This window comes from Artibeus jamaicensis, unplaced genomic scaffold (assembly GCF_021234435.1).
Source record: "Artibeus jamaicensis isolate MK-2021 breed Jamaican fruit bat unplaced genomic scaffold, CSHL_Jam_final contig_233, whole genome shotgun sequence".
In the NCBI taxonomy this organism is placed as follows: Eukaryota; Metazoa; Chordata; class Mammalia; order Chiroptera; family Phyllostomidae; genus Artibeus; species Artibeus jamaicensis.
The window spans coordinates 53669382-53682148 of record NW_026521486.1 but is presented as its reverse complement, the minus strand read 5'-3'; the positions used below and the strand labels follow the sequence as shown (position 1 = coordinate 53682148).

General features: G+C 39.4%; 1 protein-coding gene across 1 annotated transcript; it reads right to left on the bottom strand.

Moving 5' to 3' along the window:
* Positions 1-11752: 11752 nt before the first annotated feature.
* On the bottom strand, positions 11753-12682 carry LOC119042466 (olfactory receptor 6C4). The gene has a single exon (XM_037136187.2). It carries the CDS (start codon positions 12680-12682, stop codon positions 11753-11755), a length of 930 nt encoding a protein of 309 aa, XP_036992082.1.
* Positions 12683-12767: the final 85 nt, after the last annotated feature.

Genomic DNA, 12767 nt, shown 5'->3' with positions numbered 1-12767 from the left:
GTAACTCCCCTGTAGTTTCTGGTAGCTGATTGTGAGCTCTTTGAACTTCCTGATAACCATTGCTTCGAATTCAGTATCTGATACTTGACTTGTCTCTATTTCATCTAACCTTCTTTCTGAGGGTTCCTCCTTTCCTTTTATTTGGGGATTGTTTCTTTGTCTTCCCATTGTTTGTGAGACTCTTCTTGTTAGCCTCAGCTTCTTAGATTAATCTGTTTTGACACCCTGGATTTATGGTGTGAACTTTTGTGGTGGGATGCCTGTGAATTTCAGTGGTGCAGTCTCTTTTGGTTATCCTGTTGTTCTCTGCTTCCACCTACTCAAATATGCAGCAACTTTTGGCTTCTCTCCCACAGCAATGTGCAATTTGTCTCTCTGACTCTACTATTGGGAGGCCTCTTCTATGGGTCCAGCTCTGGTCTTTTCATATTTTCAAGTTGATTGTGACTCTTGTGGGTAAAAGAAAGAAATGACAAGGAAAGAAATAAAAGGAAGAAAGAAAAAAAATGATAGGGGAATGGAAGAAAGAGCAATAAGTTTAGAAAGAAAAGAAAAAGAAATAAAACAGAAAATGTGGGAAAAGAGGACAAAAGTATGGAAAGATGAAACAGTAAGAAAATTTAGAAGAAATAACAGATTACTTTAAGAAAGCAAAAAGATAAGAAAAAAAGGAATGTAGAAGGAAGAAAAGTAAAAAAAAAGAAAGAATAAAAATAAAATAAAGTAAATTAAAAAAACAAGAAACAAAAAACAAAAAACACACAAACAAAAATAATTTCCCAAAAACAACATCAGAAAAGGAAATGTCACTTGTTGGCCTTAAACTAGCCTAACCAGTTTTTCTGATTGCAGTTGGCTGAGGGTCGATTGTTGTGATTTTTTCAGCCAGCCCCTCTCAGGATCCAGACACTTGGGCCTCTCCCCAGCTCCCTACAATGGGGAACTAGTACTTCCTCACAGTGCTCCCCTCCCTGGGGTTACTGCCATGGGCTGGTTTGCTGTGTTTGCGGGCACCTGCACCAGCCTAGTTGCCTGGTTCCCTCGGGTTTGAGCACAGACCTGCCCCCATTCAGTTGGGAAGCCCCAGGCCCTCTGCCAAATCCTGGGCTCGCTGCCAAGGTGGGTGTGAAGCAGACCAGGCTGCCGTGTCTACTGGATTCAGAGCCCCAGGCTGTACCTCTCCCTTCTCCTGGGTTGGCAACCACAGAGTCCTTGGTTGGGGCCCTTTGTCCTCCACACCCTCTCTGCAAACTCTATCAAACAAGTCTCTCCTGGCACCACACTTTGCTTGGCCAGAAAGGGAGGGGGTTGAGGGTCTCAGCTCTTTTCCCAGGACGCCTCAGTGCCCGGGGCTTCCCGATAGTCTGAGGGGGGCAGTGGACTGGAAGCCGGGAGCCCATCTGAGGACTGGGCGCCAACCTAGAAACTCTGTGCGCATGTCATGGCATGCTGCGTGGTGTGTATCCCTTCTGCTCCTGTGTTTTTCTGGGTCCCCTGGCCAACCTCTGCCAAAAAAACCTAGGGATAGAGCAGCACCACGCCGGGCACTGGACCCAGAACTGTGTGCAGGCTGAAATCTCCTGTGCTACCCTCTGGTTGGGTCTCTTGGCAGGTCCGGGCCAAAAAATCCTAGGGAGGGAGCTTTCCGGGTGCTGAACGTTGGCCTAGGCGCCCTCGGGCACTAGCCCAGATACACCGCGTGTGGGGTGACTAGTTCCCCAAATTGCGCGCAGGCTGAAATTCCTTTCACACCTCTTTGCCTGGGCCACTTGGCCTGCCCCGCGGAAAAATCCCAGGGAGGGAGCCGTCTGGGCGCTGAATGCTGTCCCAGGAGCTGTTAGGCACTCTCCCAGACACAGTTCCCACCAGGCGCAGGACCTCCGAACTATGCACAGGCTGAAATCTCCTCTGCTCCCCTCTGGTTGGGCCACTTGGCAGGTCCCCGGCCCAAAAATCCTAGGGAGGGAGCCGTCTTGGGCGCTGAAGGCTGTCCCATGTGCTGTTGGGCTCTTGCCACTGGGCGCTGGTTCCCCTACCCTGCACTGGCTGTTTCTCTTTGCTCCATCCCAGAGACTACTGTACCACTGCTGTCTCCCTACCATCTGGTTCCTCCGTGACCGATGAGGTTTCTGGTCTCTTATTTTCATATATGCTTGGCAACTGCTGGCTTGCTGGTTTCACCTCCTCCGATTGGACAGGTTTCTTTCCCTTTTGTACTAGGAACTGGTATCTGCTGCGTCCTAGTCCATCACCATCTTGAAAGCCCTTCTGCTTGAGGTTTTATAACCAACAGTTTGAATAAATTTGGGCCACACAACTTTGTGAACAACTATTTGTGTTTACGGATTCTCAATAGAAATATTTCTTCTCTCTACTTTTTAATTAGATTGGAAAATTCATCTTTTCTTTTGCTAACATTTGCTCAGAAAATAAAGGACTTTGGAAGTCTCAGGTATACATGGGATTATCCTGTTTCTAGTTAGTTCTCTTTTTACCTTAATACTGTTTTCTTTAGCCATGCAAAGGATGTTAATTTTGATGACATCCTATTTGTTTATTCTTTCCTTGATGTCCCTTGCTCTAGGGTACATATCAGTAAAAATGTTGCTGTGTGAAATATCTGAGATTCTCCTGCCAATGTTCTCCCCTAGGGCTTTAATGGTGTCACAGCTTATATTTAAGTCTTTTTTCCACTTTGAATTTATTTTGGTGTATGGTGTAAGTCTGTGCTAGAGTTTCATTTTTTTGCATGTAGCTGTCCAGTTCTGCCAACACCATTTGTTGAAGGGGCTATTATTAGTCCATTTTATGCTTCTGCCCCCTTTATCAAATATTAATTGGATGTAGAAATTTGGTTTTTTTTCTGAGCTCTCTGTTCTGTTCCATCGGTCTATGTGCCTGTTTTTATGCCAGTACCATGCTGTTTTGATTACAGTGGCCTTGTAATCCTATTTGGTATCAGTTATTGTGATCCCTCCTACTTTGCTTCTCTTTCTCAAAATTACAGGGGTCGTCTATGGTTCCATATAAAATTTTCAAGTGTTTGTTCTATGTCTGTGAAGTATGTCATTGGTAATTTAATAGGTATTGCATTGAATCTGTAAATTGTTTTGGGTAGTATGGACATATTGATGATGTTAATTCTTCCAATCCATGAACAAGGTATATGTTTCCATTTGTTTGTGTCTTCCTTGATGTTTTCTTCAGTGTTGTGTAGTTTTCTGCATAGAGGTCTTTTACCTCCTTGGTTAAGTGTATTTTTAGGTATTTTATTTTTTGTTTTGCTATATTAAATGGGATTTTTTCTTTGATTTGTGCTTCTGCTTTTTCATTGTTGGTGTACAAAAATGCCTTTGACTTCTGAATATTGACTTTGTATTCTGCTGTTTTGCCAAATTTATTTATTAGGCTGAATAGTTTTTGGGTAGAATCTATAGGATTTTTCATGTATATGATCATGTCATCTGCAAACAGTGACAGTTTTGTTTCCTCCTTCCTGATATGGATGCCTTTTATTTCCTTTTCTTGCCTGATCGCTGTGGCTAAAACTTCCAATACTATATTGAATAGAAGTGGTGAAAGTGGACAACCTTGTCTTGTTCCAGATCTTACTGGAAAAACTTTAATTTTTCCCACTGAGTATGATGTTGGCTGTAGGTCTCTCACATATGGCCTTTATTATATTGAGGAATGCTCCCTCTGTTCCCACTTGGCTGAGTGTGTTTATCATAAATGGGTGTTGTACCTTATCAGAAGCTTTTTCCACATCTATTGATATGATCATGTGATTTTTGTCTTTGCTTTTGTTTATATAATGTATTGTATTTATTAATTTGTGAATATTGAACCATCCTTGCATCCCTGGGATGAATCCCACTCGGTCTTGGTGAATGATCTCTTTAATGTGTTGTTGGATGCTGTTTGCCAATATTTTGTTGAGGATTTTAGTGTCTATATTCATCAGCCATATGGGTCTGAAGTTTTCTTTCTATGTTGTGTCTTTATCTGGTTTTGGGATTAGGATGATGCTGGCTTCATAAGAAGAGTTTGGAAGTCTTCTAACATTTTGTATTTTTTGTAATAGCCGGTGAAGAATAGGGGTTAGGTCTTCCTTAAATGCTTTGTAGAATTCTCCTGTGAACCCATCTGGTCCAGTGCTTTTGTGTGATGGGAGTTTTTTGATTACTGCTTCAATTTCTTTTGCTGTTATTGGTGTGTTTAGATTTTCTGCTTCTTCTTCATTGAGTTTTGGAAGATTATATTTTTCTAGAAATTAGTCCATTTTACCTAGGTTTTCAAAGTTCTTGGCATAAGGTTCTTCATAGTAATTTCTTACAATCGTTTGTATTACTGTGGGGTTAGTTGGAATCTCATTCATTTCTGATTGTGTTCATTTGGGTTCCTTCTCTTTTTTTCTTGATGAGCCTACTTAGAGGCTTGTTGATTTTGTTTATCTTTTCAAGAAACCTGCTCCTGGATTCATTGATTTTTAGAATTGTGCTTTTAGTCTCTATGTCATTTAATTCTGTCCTGATCTTGGTTATTTTCTTCCTTCTACTTGCTCTGGGCTGTCTTTGTTGTTGTTGCTCAAGTTCTTGTAGGCATAGAGTTAGGTTGTGTGTTTGAAATGTTTTTATGTTTTTTAGGTAGGCATGTATTACTATGAAGTTACCTCTGAGGACTGCCTTTGCTGTGTCCCATAAGTTTTGGGTTGTTGTGAGTTCATTTTCATTTGTTTTCAGAGAGTTTATGATTTGTTCCCTAATTTCATTCTTTACCCATTTGTTGTTTAATAGCATGCCATTCAATCTCTATGATTTTGGGTGTTTTGGGTCTTTTTTCTTGTGGTTGGTTTCCAGTTTTGGTCTCCTGTGGTTGGAGAAAATGCTTGATATGATTTCAATTTTCTTAAATTTGCTGAGGCTTGTTTTGTGTTGTATCATGTGGTCTATCTTTGAAAATGTTCCATGTGCATTTTAAAAGAATGTGTATATAGCTTCTTTGGGATGAAGGGTTCTATATATGTCAGTTAAGTCCATTTCATCTAGAGCATTGTTCAATTCCACAATATCTTTGTTGATAATTTGTTTGTAAGATTAGTTCATTTTTGACAGTGGGGTGTTAAAATCCCCAACTATAATTGTGTTGCTGTCAGTATCTTTCTTGAAGTCCTCTAAGATTTTCTTTATATATTTGGGTGCTTCTATGTTGGGTGCATATATATTTACAATGGTAATGTGTTCTTGTTGGATTCTTCCCTTGAGTATTATGAGTGACCTTCTGGGTCTTTTTATGGCCCTCTTTTTTGAAGTTTATTTTTTGTGATATGAGTATTGCTACCCCAGCTTTTTTTCCTGGCCATTTTCTTGGAAAATTTGTTTTCAACCTCTACCTTTTAGTCTGTGTAGGTCTTTTGTCCTGAGGTGAGTCTCTTGTAGGCTGCAAATGTGTGGGTCATGCTCTCTTATCCATTCAGCTATTCTATGTCTTTTGATTCGAGCATTTAATCCATTTATGTTTAAAGTTATTATTGATAGGTACTATTCATTGTCATTTTTATATGTGCACTTCTCATTGTCTCTCTCTTTTCTTTTCTTTCCTTAAAGCAGACCTTTTGGCATGTCTTGCAGAGCTGGTTTGGTGGAGGTGTATTCTTTTAGACTTCTTTTGTCTTGGAAGCTCTTTATTTGGCTTTCTATCTTTTTTTTGATATTATAAAAGGTTTTATTTTCTTTCTCATACATCTCAATGAGAATTAGATATTGCAAAAAATATATTCTGTACATATGGCAAGTATTACAACCAAGAAACTTTATTTTTTTATTTTTTATTTTTTTAATTAATTTTATTTGGTTATTTTTCAAGTACAGTTTTTTGTCTATTTTTCCCATCCCAGCCTCCCCCGCCCCTTGCTTCCCACCTCCCTCCCATTTCCACCCCCCTTAGTTCTCGTCCTTGTGTCCTTCCTATTTGTTCCTCCAAATCCCTCCCCCATTTTCCCCTTAACTTCCCTTCCTTCTCCCCTCTGGTCACCATCCCCTTGTTCTCTATTTCAGTGTCTTTGTTTTTTTTTTCTTCCTGCTTGCTTGTTTGTTTTGTTGTTTAGCTTCCTGTTAAAGGTGAGATCATATGGTATTTGTCTTTCAGCACCTGGCTTATTTCACTCAGCATAATGCTTTCCAGTTCTATCCATGTTGTTGCAAAAGGTAGTAGCTCTTTCTTTCTCTCTGCAGCATAGAATTCCATTGTGTATATGTACCACAATTTTTGGATCCATTCATTTACTGATGGGCACCTAGGTTGCTTCCAACTCTTGGCTATTGTGAATTGTGCTGCTGTGAACATTGTGGTGCATAGGTTCTTTGAAATTGATGTTTTGAGGTTCTTAGGATATAATCCTGGCAGTGGGTTTCTGGATCAAAAGGCAGGTCGATTTTTATTTTTCTGAGAAAATTCCATACTGTTTTCCATAATGGTTGTACCAGTCTGCAATCCCACCAACAGTGAACTAAGGACCCCTTTTCCCCACAACCTCTCCAACATTTGTTGTTTGTTGCTTTGTGGCTTTCTATCTTGATTGAGAGCCTTGCTGGGAAAAGTAGCCTTTGTTGTAGGCCTCTGTTTCTCATTACTTGGAATATTTCTTGCCATTCTCTTCTTGCTTGGAGTATTTCCATGGAGAAGTCAGCAGCTAACCTTATTTGGGCTTACTTGAATGTTACTTTCTTTTTCTCCCTTGCTGCCTTTAAGATTCTCTCTTTATCTTGAAATTTTGCCATTTTAATGATGATGTGTCTTGAAGTGGGCCTCTTTGGGTTCCTCTTGATTGGGACTATCTGTGATTCCTGGATTTGTGTGCCTTATTCTCTCATCAAATTATGGAAATTTTCCATCATTACTTTTTCAAATAGATTTTCTATCCCTTGCTCTTCTTCTTCTCATTTTGGTATCCCTGTTATTCGGATATTATTATGTTTCATATTGTGTTGAATTTCTCTTAATCCCTCTTCATTCTTTCTGAGACTGTTTTCCTTTTCTTGCTCTTTCTGTGAGTTTCTTTCTCCTTTGTCCACCAACTTGCTGATCTGATCTTCAGTTTCATCCATCCTGCTTTTGATTCCTTCCACTGTTTTCTTCGGCTCTGAAATTGTATTCTTCATTTTCTCTTAGCCCTTGCTGATAGTTTCTATTCCTTTTTCATGTTGATATAGTTTGCATTGAGTTCATTTTATCTCCCCTCTTGTTTCTGGTAGCTCATTGTGAGCTCTTTGAACTTCCTGAATAGCAGTGCTTTGAATTGAATATTTGATAGTTGACTTGCCTCTATTTCATCTAGCATTCTTTCTGAGGCTTCCTACTTTCCTTTCACTGGGAGATTGTTTCTTTGTCTTCCCATTGTTTGTGAAACTTTTCTTCTTAGCTTCAACTTCTTAAATTGATTTGTTCTGGCTTTCTGGATTTATAGTTTGAACTTCTGTGGTAGAATACCTGTGAGATTCAGTGGTGTAGTCTCCTTGATCTCCCCAGCTTGCTGGTCTTGGGCTGTCCTTTTAGTTGACTCTGAGTTTGTCTTAGGTTTTTTGTTGTTTCTGGGTCTTTTTTTGGTAGGTCCTTCCCACCAGCTGGTGAAATGTTGGTTGCTTTGTCCACTACTTGTTTTAATTTGCTGTGCTGGTGAGGGCAGGCTGTGTTGAAGCTAGTTCTTCTGTGTGTACAGGGTTTTGAGGATTCTCTTTTGCTCTTGTTGAGTTGTTTTCCCTGGGTAGTTTCTCCGCTGTTTAGTTGTATTTCCAGGTAGGCCTTGGGTTGAGGTTTGTGTTGTTTCTACTCCCTCCTTCTTTTTCTTCTGTTGTTATCTGTTGGTGGTTCCTTTGTTGTTGGGTTTCCTCTTCCTTCGGGTATTCTGGTATTCACCACTTCCACCTTCTCTCTCTTTTTGTGATCAGTTGGAGGGGAAGGCAAACTGGTTTATGATAGCAGGAGAGTATTCTATGATATTTGCAGTAGTAGCCAGCAGAGAAGAGATAGAAGATCCCCTGGCTATGTACAGTGATAATCATAATCTTCCACCCAACTAGCCACTTTTTAAAAAGGATGGAAAGAAGATAAGGCTCTTGTTGGGGAGGGAAATTTTGTGATTTGGATCTAGAAAGGAGTGAGGTTGAGGGAGGTCAGATTCTGAAATAAGGTGAGAATAAAGGATGGTAAATAGATGTAGTGTGAGAAAAAATAGAGTTAACCACTACAGCATTATAGTTCAGGTACCAGTGAAGTGGGCTAAGATCTGGTGGTGGATGTCGTGTTGTATTTATAATAGTATGTAACAACTATTATTTAAAATAATAGACATTATTTTATTTAAATTACATGATTATTATTATTTAAATAAATTTAAATTTATTTACATTATATTATTTAAATAAATAAATAATGTTTATTTATTTAAAATAAACAATCATATGACAGAATCTATGATATACCAAGATTGGGGAGCATTGGACCCGTAATAGTGTGCTAACTGGGCAAGGGGAAGTAAAGGACAGTAAATTAGCAATACACTATGATTGAGGGGACAGGGGAAACCTGTGAAGTGATAGAATATATTCAGCCAAGGTAAAGAAGACTATACAGAAAGGGGAGGAATGCAGAGGTACTATTAAAATAAAAGATGTAAGAATAATGAAAAAATAACCAACCCCCCCCCCCCCCCCAATATGCAGTAACTTGTAGTTTTTCTGTTATAGCAAAGTGAATTTTGTCTCTCTGTCTCTACTGTTGGGATGCTCCTTCTTTGAGTCCAACTCTGGTCTTTTCAGCATTCCAAGTCCTTTTTATCACTCTTGTTGGTTTCCAGCTGGTCAAACCATTTCTTCTAGTCATACTAGCTACAGCACTCTGAGGGGCGATAGGTGTGGCTTTTCTCCCTTCTCGGTGAACTCAGCCGGTCTCACGAGTGCTCTCCCAAGATCTGGACTGGTGCATCTGCCCAGTGCTTCACTAACAGCAGACTTTCCCCAGGATTCACAGTCCTGGGCTGGGGTGTGGGTGTGCCAGGCTTCCCTGGTCCTCCAGGCTTGGGTGCGATACTTTCCCAGTGCTATGGGGGAACACAGGGGCAACTCTTAATTCTCCGAAGCTGGTGACCACAGACTCCATGGGTGATCAAAGCCCTCTGGTTTGCTTCCTATGCCCATTCCTCTCTTTGACACTTTAAGCAAACAGATCTCTCCTGGCATTTTTCAAACTGCGCCCTGTGGGGTAGGGAGGGAGCTGATGACTGGCTCTCTTCCAAGGACCTTCCTGCCAGCCCTTGGCTCCCAGAGACTGAGGCAGACCGGCTCAGGCCCTGGTGAAGCCTGGTGGATGGCCTGTGGCCTCTGCGCTGTTCCCTCAACCTTATTGACCTGCAGCTGTCTCCTCACTGCCTGGTCATTCAGAGTCCACTCCAATTTCTAGAGTCTTACCTTCCTATAGGCTGGCTATCCACTGCGCTCCTCTGCAGATCAGCCAGGTTTTTCTGTGGTGCATGGGGGTAAGCAGAATCCTTTGTCCTACTTTGCTGCCATCTTTCTAAAAATATATATATATATTTTTACCAAACATCTCATATAATGCTCAATGTTACCCTATAAGGCAGACACTATTATTATGACATTTTAAGGTTCCAAAAATTGAACTTTAGAGCAAACAAGCAACTCTCCTAAAGTAACTCTGATAGAAGGTTAATTATCTGGGATTTGAACAATAGCAAGCGTATATATTCTGGTGGTTTAATTTATTTCTTTAATTTAAATTATTTTCAATTACAGTTTACACTGAATAGTATTCTGTATTAGTTTTAGATGTACAGCACAGGGGTTAGAAAATCATGTACCTGAAGCCCATATTTTTATCCACTATATGGCATTACCTTCCACTTCACTGTAGGTTCTGGTAGAAATGTGGATCTCGGGAAACTTAATGATTCAGATGGGGCTGTGTCAGTACATTTATCTATCAATTAATAGCCCAATGAATTTGGAATAAACTCAAAGTCATCACTATTCTCCAGCTTGGCCACTAAGGAAACCCAGATATTCAAAGTAGCAATGGCTTTGAATGACATTAAAGTCCTTTTATTAAAATAATATATATTCAGTATTTTCTATGGTTCTAGAAATATTCTCTGGTGATCAGTTCAATACATCTTGTTCTTTAAATGCCAGAGAAGCATATTCCATTCAACATCATTACTGCATATAAAGCAGTGACTACACTAGATGATGTTCCACTTGAACCCCAAACAGTAACCAGCATTGCATAATGCATCAGGATATTACTAAATTATGTGCAAGTACTCAGATTTCCAAAGTTTTTTTAGTTCTATTGAAGTCGAACCCCTTCTACGACCTATTCAGATTAAATACATGTGAGGAGTTCTTGGTAGGGTAGGTAGTCTATTTGTAATTGGTTGCTAAGACTCATAATTTGGGACATTCTGGATATGAAACTCTATTGATACTATATGTTATTTTCTACTTTATGAAACAGGCTTCCATGGCTAGTGTTCAAAACAAAAGCAGAAATTTGGGAAAAGTTAAAAGAATGAAGCCATATCACAGAATTTGTTTTTTCCAGTGTCTAACAAAAGTAGACAGAAGGATGAAAATAACATTACAATTAACAAAAACATAATCATCAGAAAATACTATACAGAGAGAGTGGGAGATGTCATCTATTAACTTAAGAAGATGTCAGTGAAGAAAAGCAACAATAGATCATTTTAAGACATATAAAAGTCTGCCAACCTTGCCTCTAGAAACCACTTTTAACCATAACTTCTAAAAGAAGACATGTGAGTTGACAAACATCTTGATAATTTTTACCTTATTTATAGAAAAATAGATTAAATGTGTATCCTTTAAAAAACTTTTCCTTATGGAAAGATGGAAGTTATAATTGCTACAGTTGGAAAATAAGTGAAAAAGGAGAGGAGAATTAAAGTTATTGATACTTCAATAGAAGTACAGTCTACAGGGCTCCATGATGAAGAACAATGCCAGTGCTAGGTTCCTTTCAAGAAATGCCGATAACATCACTTTCTTTTTTAAAAACCTTCACCTGAGTATATTTTATTATTAATTTGAGACAGAGAAAGAGAGACAGACAGAGAGAGGGAGAGAGCGAAAGAGAAACATCAATGTGACAAAGAAACATTGATCAGTTACTTCCCGTCCATACTCTAACTGTGGATAAAACCCACAGCCTATGTATGTGCCCTGGCCAGGAATTGAACCCACAACCTTTGAATGTATGGGATGACCTTCCAACCAATTGAGCCACCGGCCAAGGCATGATGATATCACTTTCTTTCTTTAAACTTCTCTTGACTTAGCAAAGTTCAAGTAACTCTATAGTTAGTAATTGAATACTTCCATCATTTGGCTACTTTTTTTTTTTTTACTCAAAATTCTTATCCTTTTACTCTCCTAAATAAATAATGAGTTTTTCTTCTTAAAATTCAAGTTATTTCTGGGAAATGGTTAATTTTTTACAATTGTTTGTTAAATAAATTCTCATTCACCCTTCTCTAATAACACCATGTTATTTTATTTTTAAAATAAACATAAATTTATAGTTCATACACCTTTCTGTCACACTAAACTCTAGATTCCTTGAAATTAGGACAGATGCCTTTCATATTTTTATCCTTAAGGGCCTGTTCAGAACTTAAAATATGGCACACTAAGTACATTGAAATGTATTCTGTTTTTTAAAGTTTCACAATCTTTTTTATGGTGTCCTTGAATGCCTTCTTCACTTGCTGATTTCTTAGAGTGTAAATGAAGGGGTTTAACAAGGGAGTAACTGAAGTAATGAGCACAGCTATTACTTTGTTTAGAGCACCTTCTTCTTTTGCAGAGGGATTGATGTACATAAACATGCAGGTGCCATAGGAGAGGGAGATGACAATCAAGTGAGAGGAACAAGTGGAAAAAGCCTTTGTCCTTTGCCGGGCAGAAGGAATCCTCAGAATGGTCCTAATTATGTGTATATAAGAAAGTGTCACCAGTACCAGCGTTACCACCAGAGTCACAACAGCCAAGAAGATAACTACTAGTTCTAAGAGGCTTGTGTCTGAGCAGGCAAGCTCCAGGAGGGGCCCGTAGTCGCAGTAATAGTGATTCAGCACATTGGAGGAACAGAAATCTACCTGGCTCATCAGGAAGATTGGTGCTAAGATAGCCAGGAGTCCCCCCAGCCAGGAGCAGAACACGAGTTGTATGCAGACTCTACTGCTCATCAGGGTCAGGTAATGTAAGGGTTTGCAGATGGCCACATAGCGATCATAGGACATAGAGGCCAAGAGGTAAAACTCTGTTGCCCCAAGGAATATTGCAAAAAAATATTGAATCAAGCATCCAGCAAAGCTGATGGCTTTATCTCCTGTTGTCACGCTGGTCAGAAATCTGGGAATGAAAATGGAAGTGAAGAAAATTTCTAGGAAGGAGAAATTCCGGAGGAAGAAATACATGGGGGTCTGGAGGTGGGGATCTACCAGTGTGAGTATGATGATGGTCAGATTTCCTAGGACACTTAACATGTATGTGAGAAACATAAAGATGAATATCATGACCTGGACTTCAGGTTCATTTGTGAGGCCCAACAGAATAAACTCAGTGAATATGGTCCTGTTTTTCATTGTTGACCTTCAGTAGATCTAAAAGAAAAAGGCAAGAATGACAAAAACTCAATTTCTCAGGGTGGGAGAGATAAAGCTGATTGTA